The 19,591-nt window shown below is 55.4% G+C and overlaps 5 protein-coding genes across 5 annotated transcripts; 1 reads left to right on the top strand and 4 right to left on the bottom strand.

Moving 5' to 3' along the window:
* Positions 1-190: 190 nt before the first annotated feature.
* Positions 191-2,776, bottom strand: E0L32_002719 (uncharacterized protein; the record flags this gene model as incomplete). The annotated part of the gene is made up of 3 exons (XM_031136939.1): positions 191-652; positions 749-1,090; positions 1,163-2,776. 3 exons carry the CDS (start codon positions 2,774-2,776, stop codon positions 191-193), a joined length of 2,418 nt encoding a protein of 805 aa, XP_030999921.1.
* Positions 2,777-3,429: 653 nt separating this feature from the next.
* Positions 3,430-5,523, bottom strand: E0L32_002720 (uncharacterized protein; the record flags this gene model as incomplete). Its single annotated transcript, XM_031136941.1, has 1 exon — positions 3,430-5,523. The coding sequence occupies one exon, from the start codon at positions 5,521-5,523 to the stop codon at positions 3,430-3,432; it is 2,094 nt and encodes a 697-aa protein (XP_030999922.1).
* Positions 5,524-6,100: 577 nt separating this feature from the next.
* On the bottom strand, positions 6,101-8,480 carry E0L32_002721 (uncharacterized protein; the record flags this gene model as incomplete). The annotated part of the gene is made up of 5 exons (XM_031136942.1): positions 6,101-7,558; positions 7,611-7,898; positions 7,952-8,084; positions 8,137-8,368; positions 8,432-8,480. 5 exons carry the CDS (start codon positions 8,478-8,480, stop codon positions 6,101-6,103), a joined length of 2,160 nt encoding a protein of 719 aa, XP_030999923.1.
* A 611-nt stretch (positions 8,481-9,091) lies between these two features.
* Positions 9,092-11,134, top strand: E0L32_002722 (uncharacterized protein; the record flags this gene model as incomplete). The annotated part of the gene is made up of 3 exons (XM_031136943.1): positions 9,092-9,981; positions 10,039-10,352; positions 10,410-11,134. 3 exons carry the CDS (start codon positions 9,092-9,094, stop codon positions 11,132-11,134), a joined length of 1,929 nt encoding a protein of 642 aa, XP_030999924.1.
* Positions 11,135-12,694: 1,560 nt separating this feature from the next.
* On the bottom strand, positions 12,695-14,213 carry E0L32_002723 (uncharacterized protein; the record flags this gene model as incomplete). Its single annotated transcript, XM_031136944.1, has 2 exons — positions 12,695-13,706; positions 13,786-14,213. The coding sequence occupies 2 exons, from the start codon at positions 14,211-14,213 to the stop codon at positions 12,695-12,697; spliced, it is 1,440 nt and encodes a 479-aa protein (XP_030999925.1).
* Between the last annotated feature and the right edge of the window lie 5,378 nt (positions 14,214-19,591).

The following is a 19,591-nucleotide window of genomic DNA, read 5'->3' on the forward strand; positions in this document are numbered from 1 at the left end:
AACATACGGGGAACGAGAATAAAAGCAAAGGGCTTCACTTTTGTCTGCGGATAACTTGGTTTCATATAGACATGCGTGGGAGAAATCGATGATTCTTTTGCATAACCAAACCTAAATATTCCTCATGCTTTTTTGATCTATGTCACCAAAGAAAGGGGACACTATCCAGGGTCTAAAAGACAAATCCCCTCTACTCGCTGTTCTCAACCCTCCTCTGCAGAATGTTCCTCGCGTTCGCGGGCGTGAGGGTCCCGATGCCCAGCTCCTCGAGCACCTTCTTGGCCTCGCTGTTGTCCGTGAACACGCGGTCCGTCGCCTGCTTGAGCGTCATCGGCGCCGGCGCCGCCGTGCTGCCGCCGGAAGAGCCCTCCTCGCGCGGCGGCTGCTCCAGCGGCAGGTTGAGCAGCACCGCCCCCTCGGTGAGGGTCTCCAAGGCGCCGGACCCGCCGTCGGGGATGTACCTGTCCACGAGGGACGCGACGGCCCGGATGTCGTGCAGGAACTGGGCGGCGCCGAACGTGGTGAAGCTCTGGCGGGTGAGGATGTCGGCCCAGAGCGCCTCCTGCAGCTTCTCGAGGGCGTCGCGGAAGATGCGGCGGAAGGTGGCGGTGCCGAGGGCGCGCGAGAGGAACTCTAGGTTTCGTTTCAAGATCTAAGGCAGTGTGGCGGGAAAGTGTTAGTAAGAAGGTTTTATTTTTCCCCGCTTTGAGGCCTGCAGAGAGGTATGTGCTTCTTTGCTTTTGCTTACCCTCAGCGGTTCGTCCAGCTCTGCCGTGATGGCAAGTTGTTGGGGGTCGATGGCGGCGGGGTCTTCGTTGATCGTCGTCCACTGGGCCCTGTAGAGGTAAGGCCGGAAGGCCTTGTAGTGGGAATCTATCAGCGCAGAGACCAGGTACTCTTGTGCCGACTTGCGACGGGCTGCGTAGGCAGCTGTGGTCTCGTCAAACAGGGCTCCTCCAGCGTCGTCGGTGCCGACGGCTGAAGACGTGCGGTCCTTTACCGCATCATAACTCATGCCGCCCGCGAGGTTGTCTTGACCTTCCACCTGCTGAGCCTTGCGTTGGAGTTCGTCCCAGAGACTAACGAAGAACTAGCGGCCTCGTCGTCAGTTACATTTACGCCTGTGGGTGTGAGCCGGCTCCAGGCTGCAGGTACGACTTACCTCTTCGTTGCTCCAGTCCCTGAGGCAGTTGACAACATGATCCGCGCTTCCAAAGACCTTGCACAACGTCTCAAAGGTACCCACTCCCTCGAGGGCTGCAGCTTGCTCCTTGCTTACGCCGTGGAGCGTTCTCCCAACGGTCGACGTGATCGAGTAATAAGCTTCCAGAGACCCCCTCAAGCGGTCGTGGTACGCATCCAGAATGTCGATCTGGATGTCGATCAGGAACTTGAGCTTGTGAGAGAAGCGCCTCACGCGCTCGTATTGAGTTGTGATTGTTCGTAGCAGGTCCATCACCCTGACTGCGTGATAGGTCGGCTTTGTCTTGCCCGGCCCGTTGTAGTCATAATCGATGTTCCGGCCATCCAGGTTGCTCATGATAGCCTCGAAGCGCCCGAGAGCAAAGTCCCTCTCAGCCTGGAGCCACTCATCAAAGTGCTTATCGAGAACCTCGGAAGCCAACCCACGCCAGCCCTTCTCTTCATCGCCGCCGTCATAGCTGAACTTTTGCCGGATTTCGTCATCAAACTTCATGAGTTGCGCCATAAGGCTGCTCAGGAAACTGGGGCTCTTGAGGGCCTCGGCCATAGCCTGATCAATCTTTTCCCTCATCACTGGTAGAAGAGCTGTAATGAAGGCGCAGACCGGGTCCATGTAGACCATCTTGCCAGACACGGCGGTGTCCTGGAAACGCGATACCAGGCTGTACCCGAAATTATCCCTGAGAAAGTCCTCCCACTTCTCCACGCGGTCGATGAACCACGGGAAGCACACCTCTCCGATCTGCATTGGGTTGCTCGTCCTCCTGTCGCTCAGAAAGTGGAAGCGGAACTCCTTTATGAAGATCTGCGCCATGACATCGAGTGGGAGGAGAGCAACAATCTGCTCCGAGAACAGTACCTCCGGGACCTGAAGGTCGACCAGCTTCTCGAACGAGCTCCTCCACTCGTCGTCGACTTCCAGCTCCGCGTCCACGTTGGGCCACTTCCTCTGCGACAACACGCTCTCGTACTCATCCCACATGGTCTTCTTCATCCCAGCCCACAAGCTCTCAGTGACTTGGCCGACGTGACGGACGAGATGCCCCGCCGCCTCGTCCGCCGGCCCCTGCAGCTCCCTCAGGCGAGTCGACATCTGCTTGAGACGGGAGTACGGCTCCAAGGCGGCCTTTGGGTCCTGGGGCAGGTGCGACTTGGCCTCGGCGGCCAGGGCCTCGACGTCCTGCAGCAGGAGCAGGTACTTGTAGGCCAGGTCGACCTTGCGCAGCTGGCCCATCGGCGCCTCGAGGCGGCGGACGGCCTCGTCGGGGGCGTCCGACTTGGCGACGATCTCGAGGCGGACGTCGATGCTGCGCTGGAGCTCGCGGAAGCTCTCGATCTGCTCCTGCAGCGAGCCCTGGCGCGAGTCGGCCTCGCGCCGCGCGTCCTCGAGCTCCCGCGTCGCGGTGTCGAGCTGCGTCTGCAGCTGGCCGCGCTGGAGCTCGACATTGGCGAGGAGGTCGTCGAGGTTGTCGAGGTCGGTCGACGACTGCAGCTGGTCGTCGAGGTAGTCTTCGACGCGGACATCGCGGTCGTCGGCCGAGTAGCGGTCGGGTTGGAGGGACAGGGTCGACATTGTGGCTTGTTCCTTTTATGGGCTCAAGAAGGGAGTAAGTCGACACGCGTGTTGGCAGTTGATTCCCGTACTTCTCACACCGTTGGAAGTGCGACTGTTAAGCTTGGAAGTGGACAGCTTGGAGCTCAGTGATGCTAGCCCGAGCATTTAGTGGGGTATAGCTCCAAATTGATGCTCCAAATGCTGTGGAGCACATTCAGATGCAACACAAGGATTCACGTCTCATGTCAACCTTCACGCTTCATACAAGGTATGCTATGGTTCAGGGTGTGAAGATCGAGAAATGTAAAGATCGTATCTGTATTTCAGACCGTCGTCAACACTATCCTCCTCATCCATCTCCATACAAACACCCTCCTCGCCATCAACCTCCATGCGATCCCAAGGCCATAACTCCATGTTTAATGAATCTTCTTGCCTCCGCGGTGCATCCCCAAGCGGGCATCAGAATAGTTGACAGAAGTTCATCAGGAGCTACCTCATCGTTAACAGTCGATCTCCTTGTCATATCCTTGCCCTGTAACTCGGAAGGGCTACCTATCCCACTACCTAAAACCGATGGGCTTGATGGATGCCCAAGTACTTCTGTTAGCAGTCCGTCAACTAATCTGACCATCACTTGATCCCTACTCCTCACGCCTCACTCCTCGGGCCTACTTCTGACGAAGGGTGCAAAAAGGGCCATGCGCCTTCATGACTCTCTCCAATGTGTCATCATCATCGTCCCATTCTTTGACCAGTGTCTTCAACTTCCGTCGTGCAAGCCCAGCGTCGCGATTCCTATACACAGAATCGATCTTGCGGACGTCCGTCTTGTCACTGACGAGCCACCGCCTCTCGTTGTCCACAAAGCGCATATAGGTCATCTGCTCGTCGCCATATGCCTTGCGGACATTGGACTCGAGTCGCGCACGCAGACGGGCCTGCAGCTGTTCTCGCTCCAACCTGAGCTTCTTCGCCTCTGCGACCTTCATTTTCGGGTCCTCCTCTGGGAGGATCGAGAATGACGAGTAGAACAAGAGCGACGGGCTCTGCGCCACAGCGGAAGCGATGGTGCGTAGATCGCTCGGTTTGATGGCGGTGTGGCCAAGATCGAGGTAGTTCAGCTGCCCGGCATCGACGAGCTCGAGAATCGCCGGAACGGCGGCGCCGTCGATATAGTTATAGGCCTGGCGGAGGTCTTGAGTCGCCACTGCCTGGCTGACGTCCAGCAGGCGGAAGCCTGCCCAGGTTTTCAGAACTGCGCAGAGTGCTCTCATTCCTCGTGAGTTCAAGCCGGTGGACTGCAGGCAAAGCCGCGCGAGCGAAGGCGATGTCGCCTTGCCCATGGCCCCAGCCAGTGCCTCCGCACCATCGTCTCCCAGGGGGTTGCATGACATGTATAATGACTGGAGCTGGCAATGCGGCGAGGCCAAGAACGAACCTATCGCCGATGCACCTGCAACGGAGATACCGAGGCCGTTGAGGTAGATGTGCTGCAGCGGTATCCTGCCTCCGTTGGTCGGTACATGCTTCGCGAGGAGAGTAAAGAGCTCTGCGACGCCCTGGTCACCGAGCTCTGTCTGGTCGAGATCCAATGTCCGAAGATTTGTCCGCGTGATGAGCCTGAATATATCATGGGCAGCACCACGGCCGAGCGGGTTCCGCTTGAACCACATGTTGGTGACGGCCGGCGACTTGACCATTGAATCCGTGAGTATGCTGAAGCTAGGTCCGTCGATGCAATTGCCGGCCAGGTACCAAGTATCCATCCGGTCGGGAAACTCGTCAACGAACCGGGCAATCTCACGGGCCCCCACAGGGCCGATGATGTTATTCCCTAGCAGAAAGTGCTTGATGAACGTGTTGGTCCGCAAGCTGTCCATGAGTCGCCCAATATGGTCCGGGCCTACAACCTGTTTGCAGAGGTCCATACGCTGGTCCTCGTAGACGACGCCTCTGGTGAATTCAATTCCGGCAACGCCATAGTGAGGCTCCCCGTAGCCCTCGTCCAGGGGCGCGCCCGCGTCGGGATTCCCTCCTCCAGCAGCGGCGCCATCATGTGTCCCTCCAGAGGCCAAGTGATCAAAGAAGGGGCTGAGCGTCTCGGCTTCAGCGACAGTAACAGGCATCGGTAAGGCCGGAGCGCCATCTGTAGATACATCGAATTTGGTAGGATCCCAAGGCCCCTGCGCGAGAATGCGAGCGGTCCAGGCCGGGGCGCCGACACCGGGGCCAGCGCCGACAATACCGTTGCCGGTACGGCCATGGCGCTGCGTTGATACTAGGGTGTCGTACTGGCGCTGTAGGGCGGCCCATGCCCGAAGCTTGCTGCGGTCTTCCTCGTATCTGATGACTGAGCTCAATGAACCCTCGTGGCATGGGTACAGCAGAGAGGCAATGCCAAAGGCCAAGGCTGCCCGGGCTGTCTTTCGCCGGGGAAGTGAGTGAAGCTCATCGTCTATACGGAGGGTGTTTAGCGGGAGCTGAAGGATCTCTTCCACGGTATATGGCGTCAAGGGATCTATCAGGCGGTAAGCTATAAGTTCCAAAGAAGAGGAGGCGCAAATGATGCCTTGCCAGAACTTACTGAAGTCTGTCGCGTCCGTCGATCCGAGAGTAGTGAGCGCGGCTCGGCACAGTCCTGCGAGATAGATGGCCTCGTGCAGGTTGAAGGTTTGTTCGGGCAACGGGAATGCGCCGTTCGGCTCACGGTTGTGAATACCTAACGCCAAGGGGGCGTTCCGAACAAGCGTTGCGGTCGCCATTTTATCTCGACTTGTCCCAGGCCAGGTGATGCGCAATGTCGCCTCTCGTCTTCAACCCGAATGCAGGACTTATGAATCTGTCCACAAAGAAAAAGAAGAAAACGGGTGAGTTAACGGGTGCAAGTTTGAGTCAGAGCTCTTTGGATGGGCTGAACTTGATGATGGACTCAGCCTCTCTTAGTCCTCAGCTTAGACCCGCCTTGGTGGAGCTGTTGTGAGGAGTTGCTGTTCGTGACAGACGATGCAAGACGATTAAATAGGTAGAAAAAGAGAAGCTGTGAATAGGACAGACTAGCTTGGCGACTCACGTCTCTGCTAGTGAACTACTTGCTATTTGTTTGTAGGTGAAACGTGACTTTGTAATGGTAGTGAGTCACTCTCGCATGGGTCAAGGCACCAGCTTTTGATGCTGAAGTGAGGAGGTTTGCTTCAATGAAGAAGAGCCAATAATTTTGAGGCACGGCAGAACACATTACACTCCCAGGCAATTCACACCACATTGAAGAGGGTATCTAAATGTCCAAAAATCTTGTTCTTTCAACCACCAGACGCCCTCCGCCTTTCATGTCAAGGGCTGCTAGTCATTCGCGCCCTTGCCCAGATCTCGTCTTACTCTCCAAACTCGAGAACCAACGGCCCTCTTCTGGTTACCATGCAGCACCTCGACCCATGGTGTTTGCAGATCCTGAGGAGAGAGCTTCTCCTCCTCCTCATTGTTCTCAGATGAGTCGTCATCAGTATCCTCGTCTGTGACCTCTACAGCCCCATCGTTGTCGTCCTTAACATTCGACTCGTAGGCCTGACTGTAGAGATCCTCTGTGTATGCCCAGCTTGGTGGGTCAAACTTGCCAGCAACTATCACGATTGACCTCCCGCTCTTCTGCACCTCTTGTATCTTCTTCAATGGTACAGGAGTGAGAAGGTGAATAACCCTATTCTCCATATCTATACCACGAATGAGGCCGAGTCCCAAGGCCCTTGAATGCTTCGGATCCAACGTTCGCCCGGCGTCATTCCTGATCAGAGGTAACACTCCTTGGCTTCCGCCTTCATGACAAGATTCTTGTACTCTTGTCGAGCTGAGGGAGTGGACTCTGCTGAATGCTTCCTTGCTCTCAACATCCACCAATGCAATTATCGTCCCATTCAAGAATTCTCCCAGAAGCTCGATTGATGGTTGATAATCATAACATAGGATGCCGGCAAAACCATTGGTAGAGCTCGTGAATGGGACCATCAGAGGAGCGCTCATAGTCAGTGGTCTTGTGTCCCACCGCAGGTGTTCCCGGTCGGTCGTCTCGGTGTCCTGGTGAAAGTATGCCAGCATTTGCATGGTTCGAAAGTGCAGAGCTGTTCGTGACGTATATTCGGTGGCTTGGGATGGCAATGTAGAGAGCGCTGAGCATCTTGTCTTTTCACAAGCCAGACTCAGACCTTCCACTGTTTCTTCAGGGCCATCCTTCGACATGTACACGACTTCGGTGGGCTGGATCTCCTGTATTAGGTCGACGAGAATATCAAGGCCCGTTCCTTGGACCCAGCCCGGGGTGTTGATGATGAGCGGGTACTTATGAGCTAGCTTGCCCTGGTACTCGGCATACAAATCCAGAACACACTCGAGGTAATGGCCTGGATCCATAGCTGGTGAAACGGCGCATATGGCGTGAGACTTGAGCAACCCTTGCTGTTTTGGAGGTCCGTTGGGATGGCAAAAAGACGGTGATAAGTTTGGGCCATCCATGTGAACAAGAGAAATAATGCCAGGAGGCGAGAATTCGGGCTGCCCTGGGTCAATATCAAGGATGGCAACCCCGGCGCCAGCTCGGGTCTTTAGTCTTGCCTCATCAGTGGTGAGTCTGTTGGTAAGAAGTCTGGCAAATGTAGATTTGCCTGAAGACTTGGGTCCACAGATGAGTAATACTTGCTGCTTGCTGCCTTTTTTTGAGACCAATCCCGCGATCTTTTTGTTCCATTCTGCTGGCGCCTTAAGCTCCTGCAAGAATGCCCTTTTAGGTCCATCTGCCGATGTGTAGATCTACGAAACAGCATTAGATACCACTCAGTCTAAAGAAGAAGGCCCAGCTTACGATTTGAAAGGTCTCTCGCCCTCGCTGCTTTGGTGGGCAATCCGGTTGTGGCTCATTCCAGAGTCTCGCAAAAGTAGGCGAAAGCCTTGCAAGTCCTCTCAGACTCTCTGCAGCTGGGTGCGGGCATAGTTCGATACTGGTCTCTTCCGAACATCTGAGCACAGGAAGAGCATGACAGTGTGGGGAGTGCACCCAAGAGATATGGTCCGATGGCCGCAGTGTTGCGCCTGCTATCGTCGCCTGGCCGCTGCAGATCTTGATGCCATAACTGCCAAGGATCACCAGACGCTGCCGAACGTCAGTTGCTGCGAGAGACATGGCACGAAGCAAAGCACGCTCACCTCTCCTTCAGGAAGCCTCAGCACAATGATGCCGTTGCCCCTCCGAGTGAGGTTCTTCCTGTTTGGCCTAAAACTTGAATGCTGAACGACCCTTGGTCGAATCTCGGCATCAGCATCCTGAGAGGGGGTGTTTCTGGTCAAGTCAGCGAAGGATTGCTGCTGCGGACGAGCTTGGAGAGACTCACTCCTCTGGTTTGGCTTGGAGCACCTGTGGTATGCTCTGGCCCGACTCGGGGCCATCATCTGGTCGAGATGATCTCGACTTGGTAGCGATGGACCTTGTCGTCCTCGGGGTTTCCAGAGCTGGATCCGAGACAGAATCTTGGTCCTGGACCCCTGGTGCTGGGTCATTGAGATTGCTCGGGGCAGACTTATTCTCTTGGAGCAATTTGCGTCTCAAAGCAAACGCACTCATGGCTAGTAAAGACACGCTTTAGCACGAATATGCGAGGTTGGTATTTTGTGTTTTCCCAATCTCACCTTGAGCTCCAGCTCCGGCCTCCAGTTTTCTCTTCTTTGTCGAAGCCATTCTGAAAGGGTCTTTGGTCTCCAACGCCCTGCCAAACAAACGCGTCGGCCAGCAGGTGGAACGCTTTCAAATCAGGTCGTGACCACACCCGAGATACTGGCAGCTTTCAAAGCCAGACGGCCTACCCAATGCGGTACTCGAGTGACCCTAAGGCTTAGTCTTGCCCAATATCAACGGGAGTGTTTCTGGCTGCAGGTGAGTTTTAATAAGCTTTGGGTGGTGGTAAACGGACCCATCACAAACTTTAGCACCCCTGATCCCTAGCAAGCCAATCAACGCTGCCAATTCCAGCCATTTCGAGCTGGACCAGACCACTAAAACCACTATAACTCTACCCCAGTAGCACCGCATGAGCTTCGCGCCTCCTCTGATCTTATCGCAATTTTTTCCCTCAGACGCGACTCCCCAGCTCCAGCGTCCCCATCCCGAAGGCCAAAAAAAATCCAATTCCCACCGCCCCGCCGATTTCTTTCCAGTACGAAGCAGCAACAACACCGCAGTACTCGGCGACGCGTTCATTGACAGACAGCTGCCGTGTTGACCATTTGACCACTCTTGCATTGACCGCGCGTCACGCTTTCAACATTCGGTCGCCGCTGGATTTCCTCAAGATGGTGGGGCCTCGTGCACCTATCGGTTCACTGGCGAACCACCTGTCCAGCATCTCGGAATGGATCCCAGGTCGTGGATCTTCGAGGGCCAAGCAGACTCCGACCTTCAAGTCTAAGGAACTGGTCGAGGAAAGCGAGGACGAAAGCAGCGGGAGCAGCTCAGATAACTCGGACAGCGATGGGTCCGACGGCGAGGGCACGCAGGCCTTTCTAGACAAGATCAACAAGTCCAAGTCAGCCGCCTCCAAAACAAATGGAATGAAGCACGAGCCGAAAGCATCACCTGCGGCAGGGGCCGCCAAGGGAGGGGCCGTCAAACCCGCGCCGAAGAAGGATGCCAGTGCAGCAGTCAAGGGAAAGCAAGTCCAGCAGCCCTCAACTTCAACATCAGAAACGTCGTCCGAAGACGAAAGCTCTTCTGCGTCGGCCAAGAAGCCGAACGGCGTTGCAAAGAAGCAAGGCAAGGCCTCCGACACCAGTCCATCCTCCTCTGAGGAAAGCGAGAGCGATTCAGAGCAGGGCGCGAGCGTCACTCGTCAACTGAAGGCCGACTCTACCTCCGACGCGAGCAGTACTAGCGACAGTGACGGCGATGATGAGTCGACCGACGGTGAGGTCGAGAAGAAGCTGGCTACCAAGGCCAAGAAGGCGTCGAAACGCAGTCCCTCTCCAGTCAAGCGGACAAAAGCTGCTGCCGCACCCACCCAGTCAGAATCGTCATCAAGCAGCGAGAGTGAGAGTGAAGAGTCCGACTCCGAGGCAGAGGGCTCGAAAGCGGTGGGCAAGGCTGTCTCGACTTCCTCAGAAGACTCATCATCCGACGAGGAAATGGCCGACGAGGCTCTCGAAGTAGTCAAGCAAACCAAGGGCACCTCGCAGCTTGCCAAGCGGTACGTGCAATTGTACTTGTGTATATACATCATCTTACTGACTCAAAGACCACACAGATCGGAAGTCCCGGAATTCATTGCCCCCGATTTCCACCTCAGGAAAGCAGAGAGCGGAACCGATGCCTCGGATGTTGCGCGTATATTCAACCAAGCCAAGCTGGAAGGCAAGCAGGTCTGGTATTTCACAGTGCCCGCATCGGTCCCCATCAGCGTGGTAGAGCAGATGGATATTCCGACAGAGAAGGCGCAGAAGGGGCTTCCCATTCTGTCACACAACAACGACGAATACGGCCTGAACTTTGAAGACGCTCTTACCTCCAGATCTATCAAGCTGCTCATCCCGAACAAGGCTGGTGATAAATATTCAATGCGTAAGTTCGGCCCATATCAATCAGAAGATGCATAGCAAGCTGACTTGAGCCTTGAAGTTGATCGCGGCGTTGATCAAACTATTCACCTTAAACGGGTGACGCAGCTATCCCAGGATAGCCAGCCCGTAGCCAGTGGCCCGCGTCCAATTTTGGCTCCCCCGAAGCCTCCTCGGCCCCAGCCCAAGAATTTGCAGGCCCGCTTCCAGCCGATCGGCGTGACTGAAGCGATGGGCAACATTGGCTCATCGTCTCGAGCTGGGTCCGACGTAGAGATGGAAGATGCTGGATCCAAGGCGGCCGAGACACCGAAGTCCTCCAAGAAGTCCAGGAAACGCAAGCTGACTGCTGAGGAGGATGCCGAGGCCACGCCCAGCGCGTCGGCGACTGACAAGCAGCCCAAGAAGGCCAAGACGGCCGGCGCTACGCCCTCGTCCTCGCAGGCGGCGAAGATGACGCCGATCCTGCCGCCGGCACCGCCGAGCTCGGCCAAGGCTCCTGCTTCGTCCCAGCCGGCGTCTTCCTCAACGAAGAAGCAGAAGAAGGTCAAGGCTGCGGCGCCGAGCGCATCGCAGCCGGTCCCGCAGACCAACGTGCCCGTGCCCGAAGTCAGCAAGTCTGCTTCGCAAGGAGATGCCCCGCAGCAGACGCCCTCGAAGAAGGGCAACAAGGAGAAGAAGAAGAAGGTCCAGAAGGAGGCGGATGCCGTGTCTACGCCCGCCAGTGCGCCTTCCCAGGTCAGAAAGGAGACCCCCGTGCCTCTCCCGCCTCATCTCAAGCTTTAGAAACAGCACCAGGTGATTAAGCAGGAGAGAGGTTGGTAGTGGGATGTTTTCCAAAACCGGGGGGAGGGGTGGGTTGTGGCCAAGGGCGATGACCGATGATACCCAATGCGATCTCGCCAACGGGGTCCGTGGCGAGCATTTCATATGCAGACAAGCGGGAAGGGGGGACCTTCCGCAATGTGTACGGCCGTCTAGCCGTGCGATTTTTTGTAGCCGGGCGTTTGAGTTTTCAAAGGGGGCAGTGGTGAAAATGGCCTTTGCTGTTTATGTACACAGGATACTTTTGATCTTCGTCAACGATTAATACAGTCTTGAGTTCCCGGAGGAAGCTCGGGCAAGGGAAGGTATGAACCGGTTGGGCGATTGCGATGACCCCTTTGATGATACTCCGAATACTATGCAAATAAGTTAAAACTCGTTCGAATTACGAGGGCATACTATGTCTCATTGCTCCGCGAGCTGCCTGACTCGCAGGTACATACATGCACATACCCATCCATCCCCATCCCCACCACACAACCGACCACCCCCATAGGCGGCAATGTCCGCGATACTTTGGCCGGCATTGACTTTGAAGCCCGGCAGGCAGTCAAACCTTATGTTGGGAGTATCGAGTCCCTACCAACTCACTCACTAGCGTGCTTTCTTCAGCTTAGTCTGCAGTTATGGATCAGATGTTAAGACGTACACCAAGTTCATGAGGCACACACGGGCACAAGTGATCGTGTTGTTTGTGTATCTTGTTTCTTTATTCAATATTATCGATTACGGCTCCTCTCTGAGAGGAAGCTCATATTCATCCACTGACTCGTCTTTCTTTCCTCAATCCTCCTCTCTTTCATCTCGTGGGTGGGGGGAAGGGAAAAGCATGCCCGTCTTGAAAGACGAGAGCCTCCATCCCCGTGTGTCCGTTTCTCACAACGAGTGTGTTGGTACAAGAATATTCCATCTCATACATCATAGCAACGCCCAGCTTGTCCATAAGCTGCTGCTTGCTGCTGCTGCTGCTGTCGGTGTATTTCAACTAATTGGGGGGGTATAAGCGATAGGACCGGCCTTGTTCCTGTGGGCGCGCGAGCGCCATGTCTAAAGACCTTGACAAAAAAAAAAAAAAAGTAATAAGAATCAGAGAAGAAGAGATTCCACAACCACAAACACCCCGTCATCGCGGAGGAGGGGTGTGGTTTCCCGCTCGTACGCCGGATAAAAAAGCCCTAGCAAAATGCTCCAGTATTGTGCTTGTGCTGTGTGTGTTTGTATTGTGTTTGAGCTCGTCGTCAATGGGAACCAAACGCCCTACAAGATGCAAAAGAATCTCAAAAAGTAGGTTATTGTTGAATGTATTTGGTATGAATTCGTCGTCAAGTTCCGGCGGATGGCGGAAAGACTCGGGAAGATGGTCGTAAACGGAGGGGGGAGGGCATGGTGGAATCTCCATATTAGCAATTAGATGTAGATCTCGAGATGATCGTATTAAAAGGGGGGTGGATATTCCGAGTCGTCCGGGTCGTTCGAAGCGCCAAAGTGATGGCGAGTAGGCTAGAGCTGTAGGCGAAGCGATCACCTCACAACGACGACTTCGCTCAGCTCGCTCTCCCGTCCGACACCCTGGCCGTCCCAGAAGTTGCCCTGAGGCGTCATACCGACCACGGTGTGGCTGAACCCGTCGTCTGACAGCGCTGGGCTCACGGGGCTGCTAGCAGAGCCAGAAGCGCTCGCGCTCGAGGAAGCAAAGCTAGAGCTGCTGCCAATGGTCCACTCGTCGCTGTCGCCAGTGCTCCTCCGCTGCAGCAGGCTGAGGTCGTAGTCTTCGTTGTCCTTGAATCCGCGGCTGTAGCTGTAGAAGCCGAGCTCCTCGTCGGGGATGTAGTTCTTCTCGCCGACCTCGACGTATTCGTACTCCCAGCGGTTCCTCTTGTCGAGCTGGCGGCGCGGCAAGAAGTTCTGACGGGCGACGTAGTAGAAGATACCGGCACAGAGACCGCCGGCGACCAGGTCGACGGCATAGTGGTGGTTCAGATACATGGTGGCCCACAGGATCCAGCCAACGTAGGTGATGAAGAGGGCGCGGAACCGCGGGAAGCAGTAGCTCAGAAACAGGGCTTCGAGGATGGCATCGGCGGCGTGCAAGCTGGGGAAGGCACCAAAGGGCACGGGAGCAGTGGTGAAGCTGGTAGTATACATGTCGACGCCAAAGATGGCATCGATGCGGGCGAGGCCGGCAGGTGAGCCCTCCATGCCGTAATGGGCGGGCTGGAGACCGTTGGCCTTCTCGTACCACGGCGGGGTACAGGGAAAGATGAGCTGGATCGTGACACCGAGCAAGGAGAGGTAGCCGAATGCCCGCGCAAAGACCGGTGTCGTGCCGGGAGCAGCGAAGAGGAAGAGGGCGACTGCAGTGAAGGCCGGGCCAGCAAAATGACCCAGACCGTAGGGGATCCAGGCCAGGACGTCGAGCACAGCGTAGGTGTGCTCCGACAAGATGTTGGACAGGTTGGCACCGTACAAGACGTTCTCGAGGGCTGGGAGGACCTTGACCCAGATGTGCGGTCGGTACTCGGTGGGAATAAACCTAGGCCAGTTAGCAAGATCCGCGATTTGGAGAATATTCGTTCGGTGCAGATGCACCGGAACAGCCGGGATTCTCTTACCTGCTGCAGAAGAAGTAGAGGAGGTACATCCAAATCGGCAAGCTGGGCAGGAAGAACTGCCTCGTGGCGGGCATCAGCACGAGCAGGGTGTAGACTGCAACGGAGCCCATCTTAATCAGGGTGGGTATCGGGGCGATCCAGAAGGAGAAGACCAGAGCGACAAGCAGCACGACATATTGCAGATCGTAAACGTTCCATCTATGCCTCTGCAGGGCTCGCAGACCATCCGCGGGGTTGAAAGAAGTCTTCAGGGCGGCGACGTGATCGGGACGCGCTGGCGTACTGGACGCTCCCGACTTTTGACGAGGCCGCCTCCGGCTAGGCCGGAGCGACTGTGGAATTGGGTTGAAGCGCGCCAGGGACAGCGTCCCGTGCCAGAAATGAAAGGGCATCTTGAGCTTCGTTTGCGAGAGAGGATCCTGGACCATGTTGCGGTGGTATTTCGAGGAGAGCAAGAGTGAGGTGGCGGGCGAGAATCAGCGAACTGCGCCGACTCGTGAGCAGAGTGGGCGAGCTGCCTGTTGCGGTGTCGAGTGACGGGCGAGAGAGAGAGAAGAGATAGACCGGGAGTGTTATATCATGCGCATGATCGATAGCAATCTGTCGTCTGTGAGAGGATTCGAGAAGCGTGAAAATACCAGGTAAACCAACGTCATGTAACGGCGAGCCGAGAGAGGAAGGGGGAAGCAAAATAAGCTCTCGCGCGGGTGGGAGGCGGCGGGATTGAGGTTGATATATCAGACTATTCAGGACCCTGTAAGAATGGCTGGAGCCTGTTGTGAGGGAGCGAGAGCGAACAGGCGGCTGGCGGGCGGTGGGCAGTGCGGCGAGGGCGAGGGCGACTGACTAGCGCTCGGTTTTTTCGCATTGCATGGGTTGCCCGGAGAGAAAGAAAGGCGGGTCATCGATCGGGCACCACAGGGTGGGTTCCTTCGCTCCCAGGCTTGCCAGGGTCTGGCTGGGCTGGTGAGCGGGCTGAGCGGGCCTGCCACACTGGCTTCAGGGAATCGCCCCCATCTCATTTTAGGGCTCATATCATCCTGGATGTACCTAAGATTCCCTTCTTGGGGGGGGGGGGGAACCCAGGAGGGATTCGCCAAAACCATGAAACGGTCTAACCGCCAGCCCTGTCAGGAGGAGTGAGGGAGTGAGTGAGATTGCGCCGTTATCCGACCATCCGCGGGTTTGGTCAGTTGGGTCAGTTACTTGTACTTGCTCAGTCAAAGCACTCAGTCAATCAATCGATCCTCCGTGCATCCTGCGCATCGGACTGCCCCCCCTGAACCTACAGGTCAAGAGAGCACGACGATGCAAGCAGCCAGGCCGCCCCAAAGACGGACGGTCACTCTGCGTGCTGCGTGAAATTGGTCAGTTACACAGAAGGAGGGCATGTCAGCTGTTTGGGCCAAAGCGCATGCTGGGGATTTTCACATGGAACCAGCACAGCTTGCGAACCAGAAACCAACCAGCGACAGGCCGGCCTGGAAGCTTAGGGTTTGTCGAGTCGCCCGAGAGTCGCGAAGACGGGTACCGGTACATGAATCGCTGGACATGCGACAGCGACAGCGCGCGCTCTCAATCGTGGGGATGCCAAGTCGGTGGGGCTCGCCTTGGCTACCTTAGGTACATCGACGAGGTATTTGGGCAACTTGTCGTGCTTGCAAGACGCGCCTCTCTGTCTCGCCGTCAGCAGGCAACCCCCCTGCTCAGCAAGCTCCCTGGACGGACAGGGCCTTTTTTTTTTTTACCCTTTCGCTTTTTCAGCGCTACCAGTAAACGAGTCGCAATTCTGCATTGCAAGGATGACACATCCGTGCTATCCGTGCCAAGCTGACTGCTTACACGCGACTCATTTCAATCTCCCATCGCATCGTCTTTTGCTCGCTTTTGTTGGTCGCATTTCGTATTACCTATGTAGGCACGGCGCAGGGCACAGAATGGACAGCAAAGCAAGAAGCGAGGCCTCTTGCATTCCAGTGGCGCTTATGTTTTCCCTCTGCCGTGCTTCAGGTACTTGACGGAGTACGATCATGATTGCTTTTCCTCCGCCGCACAGAGCGCATCTTCTTCAAAACATGAACAACTGCCCTAAGTCTTAGCTGCGGAAGCGTCGGCACCAATCAAATCGAGGCATGCAGGGATGCCGCCGCCGACACCACATGAGAACATCGCGAAACAGCAAAGGAATGGGAAATGGTGGCCTCCCTAGGGACCGAGTGCACAAATCTGCTTTTGCCATTTCTCCCCAATGATGACGACCTACCAAAGAGTCTGGTCGAAATCGCAAGTGCTTTTGAGTTCTGCCAAATTTTAGCCTCACCAGAGCTGGGGACTGTCATCATCATCAAATTACATGGGACGACGACTCGTATACGTAATCAGTCTGCTTGTTACCTAGGCCAACACAACTAGCGCGGCGGCGGTGGTGGGCTAGGGTGCAGTGGTCGTCACAGATCACACAGCAAACATGGCGTTTGTCGAGATGGCCAGTGCCGACCAGCATCGACTAATGCATGCGGCAGACAACTTACAACGTCAGCGCTGAGCATGTGCTCCATCTGCTAGCCCCCTGCTTTGCGTCACGGCGTCACGGTAGATTCCTCTCCAAAGCTTGCCTCTTTGCTTGTGCCAAGGACCAGCTCGCCAGCCAGGCGTTGGAGCCTCAATTCCCTACCTGGCGCACCTACTCCGTATAAGGAGCAAAGATGAATGGAAGAGAGCCTCTGATGCGGCCGGGACAGAGTGATGCCAATCAAACCAGCCGGTCCTAGAACGTACGATTGATGCCACCCGTTCGGACTTTGGACAGACTTCGTGCTGGTTCAATACAGGGTAGGGTAGGCCTGGCGCATATCTATCACTCTGCCCGACATCACCTCATCAGAATCTGGAGGATTGACACACCGGTCGCTTGATGAACGCAGGGGTCCCTGCTATGGTCTGGAGGGAGGGGACGGACAGCACCTTGTATGGGGAAAAACCAATGAAGGATGGCAGGTACCGATACACCTCGCAACAAAACCAGAGGACGGACTCTGACCCAAACGATAAGCTCACCACGCTTTGATGTTTCGAATCGGCCAAAGGGTCTTGCCCACGTTTTCCTTCCCGCGCTCCTCGTTTCACCGGGCCCTCTCCATCAGTCGGGACCTCCAGACGAGAGTTCAGATAATTATTCTAACGACCAAAGCTCGCCGCTCTGGAGTCGAAGCTACCTCTCGGTGTCTGGTCGATGCTCTCTCTCTACCTAGTGTGATGTTCGGATGTCACGGAAACACCGATGGCCGCTCTTGATGCACCTGTCAGTCCACATTCCAGTGACGGGGTCCTCTCGACCTCGCTAGAGAGGAGTCGGCGCCAAAACAACGCCGGTCATATCATCGTTCGTGCGGTATGCAACCACTTCCGAAAAGAACTTTGCTCAGCTACGTTCGCCAAGACGCTTTGCACCCTATCTGGTCCATCCTCATAGAGTACGATAGTTATAAGCTTATTGCTCTTAAGCTGCTGGCATCACAAGGCATCATGCGCTGCTGCCAGCACACCGTCTTCTTCATGCTTGCGACTCTAGGGCAAGTCAAGTGACCTCTCATGTGCAGATCATGCAGGAAGCTAGGACCTCAAGCACACCAACACACAACACGCACTTGTACATTAGCGACAAGCGGCGGTGAGTGATTTGCATGATGGTTTATGCCGGCACATGCGGATGGGCTTGGGCTAAGCACCCGCCGAGTGCACTACCTTGGACTGACTGCCATGTGAGGCTCTACGGGCCACTCCGGACTAGTTAGACGAGAAGCTATCGAGAGAAGAAGAAAAAATCCATCTCTTCCTACCTACCCGCCATCCATGATACTCCGTACAACCAAGAGTGGATTGTGGAAATCCAGAGACCGACTCCACTCACGAAATTGGCTGGCACGGCAGCATGGATGTCACGGTCCAGGCCGGTCGTTGATCTTTGGTCCCATTGGGAAAACTGTCACGCCTGTCAGGACGAGCAAAAGAGATTATGAACCAAACCCCGGCAAGGCGCTCCGCTCCCTCTTGGCGACCAACCTTTGGAAGCCTTCGGCCGCCAAAACCTCGCGATGGGCGCCGCCCTCAACGGCTGACATCCCCTGCCAAGGAGAAGTTCGGTGTGTATGGAGTAAACTACTTGGACAAGTAGGTACCTCTTTTCTTCCTTTTTGACTAGTCCAGTCCCATTTTCGTGGTCTCGCGTTCCTGGATCTGTCAATTGACCGGGAGCTTTGCCGTGCCGAGGAGGAACATGACCCACTCAGTTGGGCAAACTTTTTCTTTTTTTTTCTCTTTCTTCTTCTCGGCGGGAAGCAATTACCTAGCAATTGGAGCCCGCAAAGGAGCCGGGACGCTGTTCCTCTGTTTTCCGAGCTAGGTTAGGTAATTACCGTCATTGTCCACACTACGAACCCCCTTCTGGACCAGGGGAAAAAAAAAAAGAGCGGGCTTTGCTCCATTAACTACGGGGGTCGCGTGCTCGACGCGAAAGCCCGATCCTTTGAGTCCGAGTCCGAGGCCAAGAGCCCGAATCAAAAGTCCACGGGCCCGCGGTCGCCTCACGTAGGAGGAGCCTGACAAGGGCTCCTTTTCCCTCACCCGGCCCGAGGGTTCTCTACGGAAAGCCCCGAGACTGGTGTGAAAAAAGCCTTTGCAATGTCCGGCTCGAATTACTCCATGGCATTGCGTCCCCGAGACTCCCGCAGAGCTAAGAGGATACCAGGCAGGGTGTGCATCGAACCAAGCCTTGCACCCCAGAACCTGGCCGTTTGGCCAAACCTGCACTCACCTCCGGCCCTATTGTAAGGGTCCAGGTACGTACCGCCTTCATCTTTATATGTAGCTGGTATGTCGGGTGCAAATGGAATGGAATAGAGAGCTGTTCGATACTCTAGATAGGAGATGCTTAAACGCAGACAAAACGGCAACTTGCTTCTATGGCCTCACAGCCCATCCCACAGCCGGACCTAACTAGTGACATAACATCTTTCTTGGCGGTCTTATCTGTAGTCGCTTCGCTCTTACACAGCCTGCCGCGAGAATTGCCTCTTTCGGACATATCTGACTACACTACTGATGAGCAAGGCCGCCAGATTGCCATAGGCTGTGTTCAGTCAGCAGGGTTGAAAGATCTGGAAACTGAAAATAGAAGTATTAGAACCGGCAGCAGATCTTCCCCCCACGTTAGCTTCTCAATCTTGTCTGTCTTGCAGCGGCTGCGGCAACCACTTCGACCCAGTGTGCTAGGCAGACGCAGATCAGGTGCAGGCCAGATAATTGATCGTCAAAATGACAAGTATAGATTGACAAGCCTATGTACTTACACCCCGAGCGGAATTCTCGAGCCCTTTTCACGGCCCCATCTTCTGTGGTATCTATATTAATAACACCTTGCATATTATCATGTATCGCGATGCGAGGCAAAGTGCGAGCGTTGATACCTATCGACGACTTGCTGTGCCGCCTGATCAATTTCTCTGGATGGTAGAGATATCTCTTTGTCTCGGCCTCACGTACTCAATTGCCAATACGTGCCAAGTTCTGCCCAGGTGACAACACCGACTTACCCGCGACGAGACAACAGGCCAGGAGAAGACAGAGACACCGGAAGGTCAAGTATCTGTGTGTTGAAGTATGCTCTCATTACTTTTTCTGTTCAGTCATGCTCCCAAGGTATTTGTCGTGTCCCATGTATGCGTCTGTCCTTATATACAGCCAGAGGAAAACATCCTAAACAAATCTAGTGAAAAAAAGGGGGGGGGGGACGGGTGTCTCCTTGTGC

The sequence above is a fragment of the Thyridium curvatum genome (genome assembly GCF_004353045.1).
Source record: "Thyridium curvatum strain D216 chromosome Unknown NODE_11_length_606192_cov_83.229133, whole genome shotgun sequence".
NCBI classification, from domain to species: domain Eukaryota; kingdom Fungi; phylum Ascomycota; class Sordariomycetes; order Thyridiales; family Thyridiaceae; genus Thyridium; species Thyridium curvatum.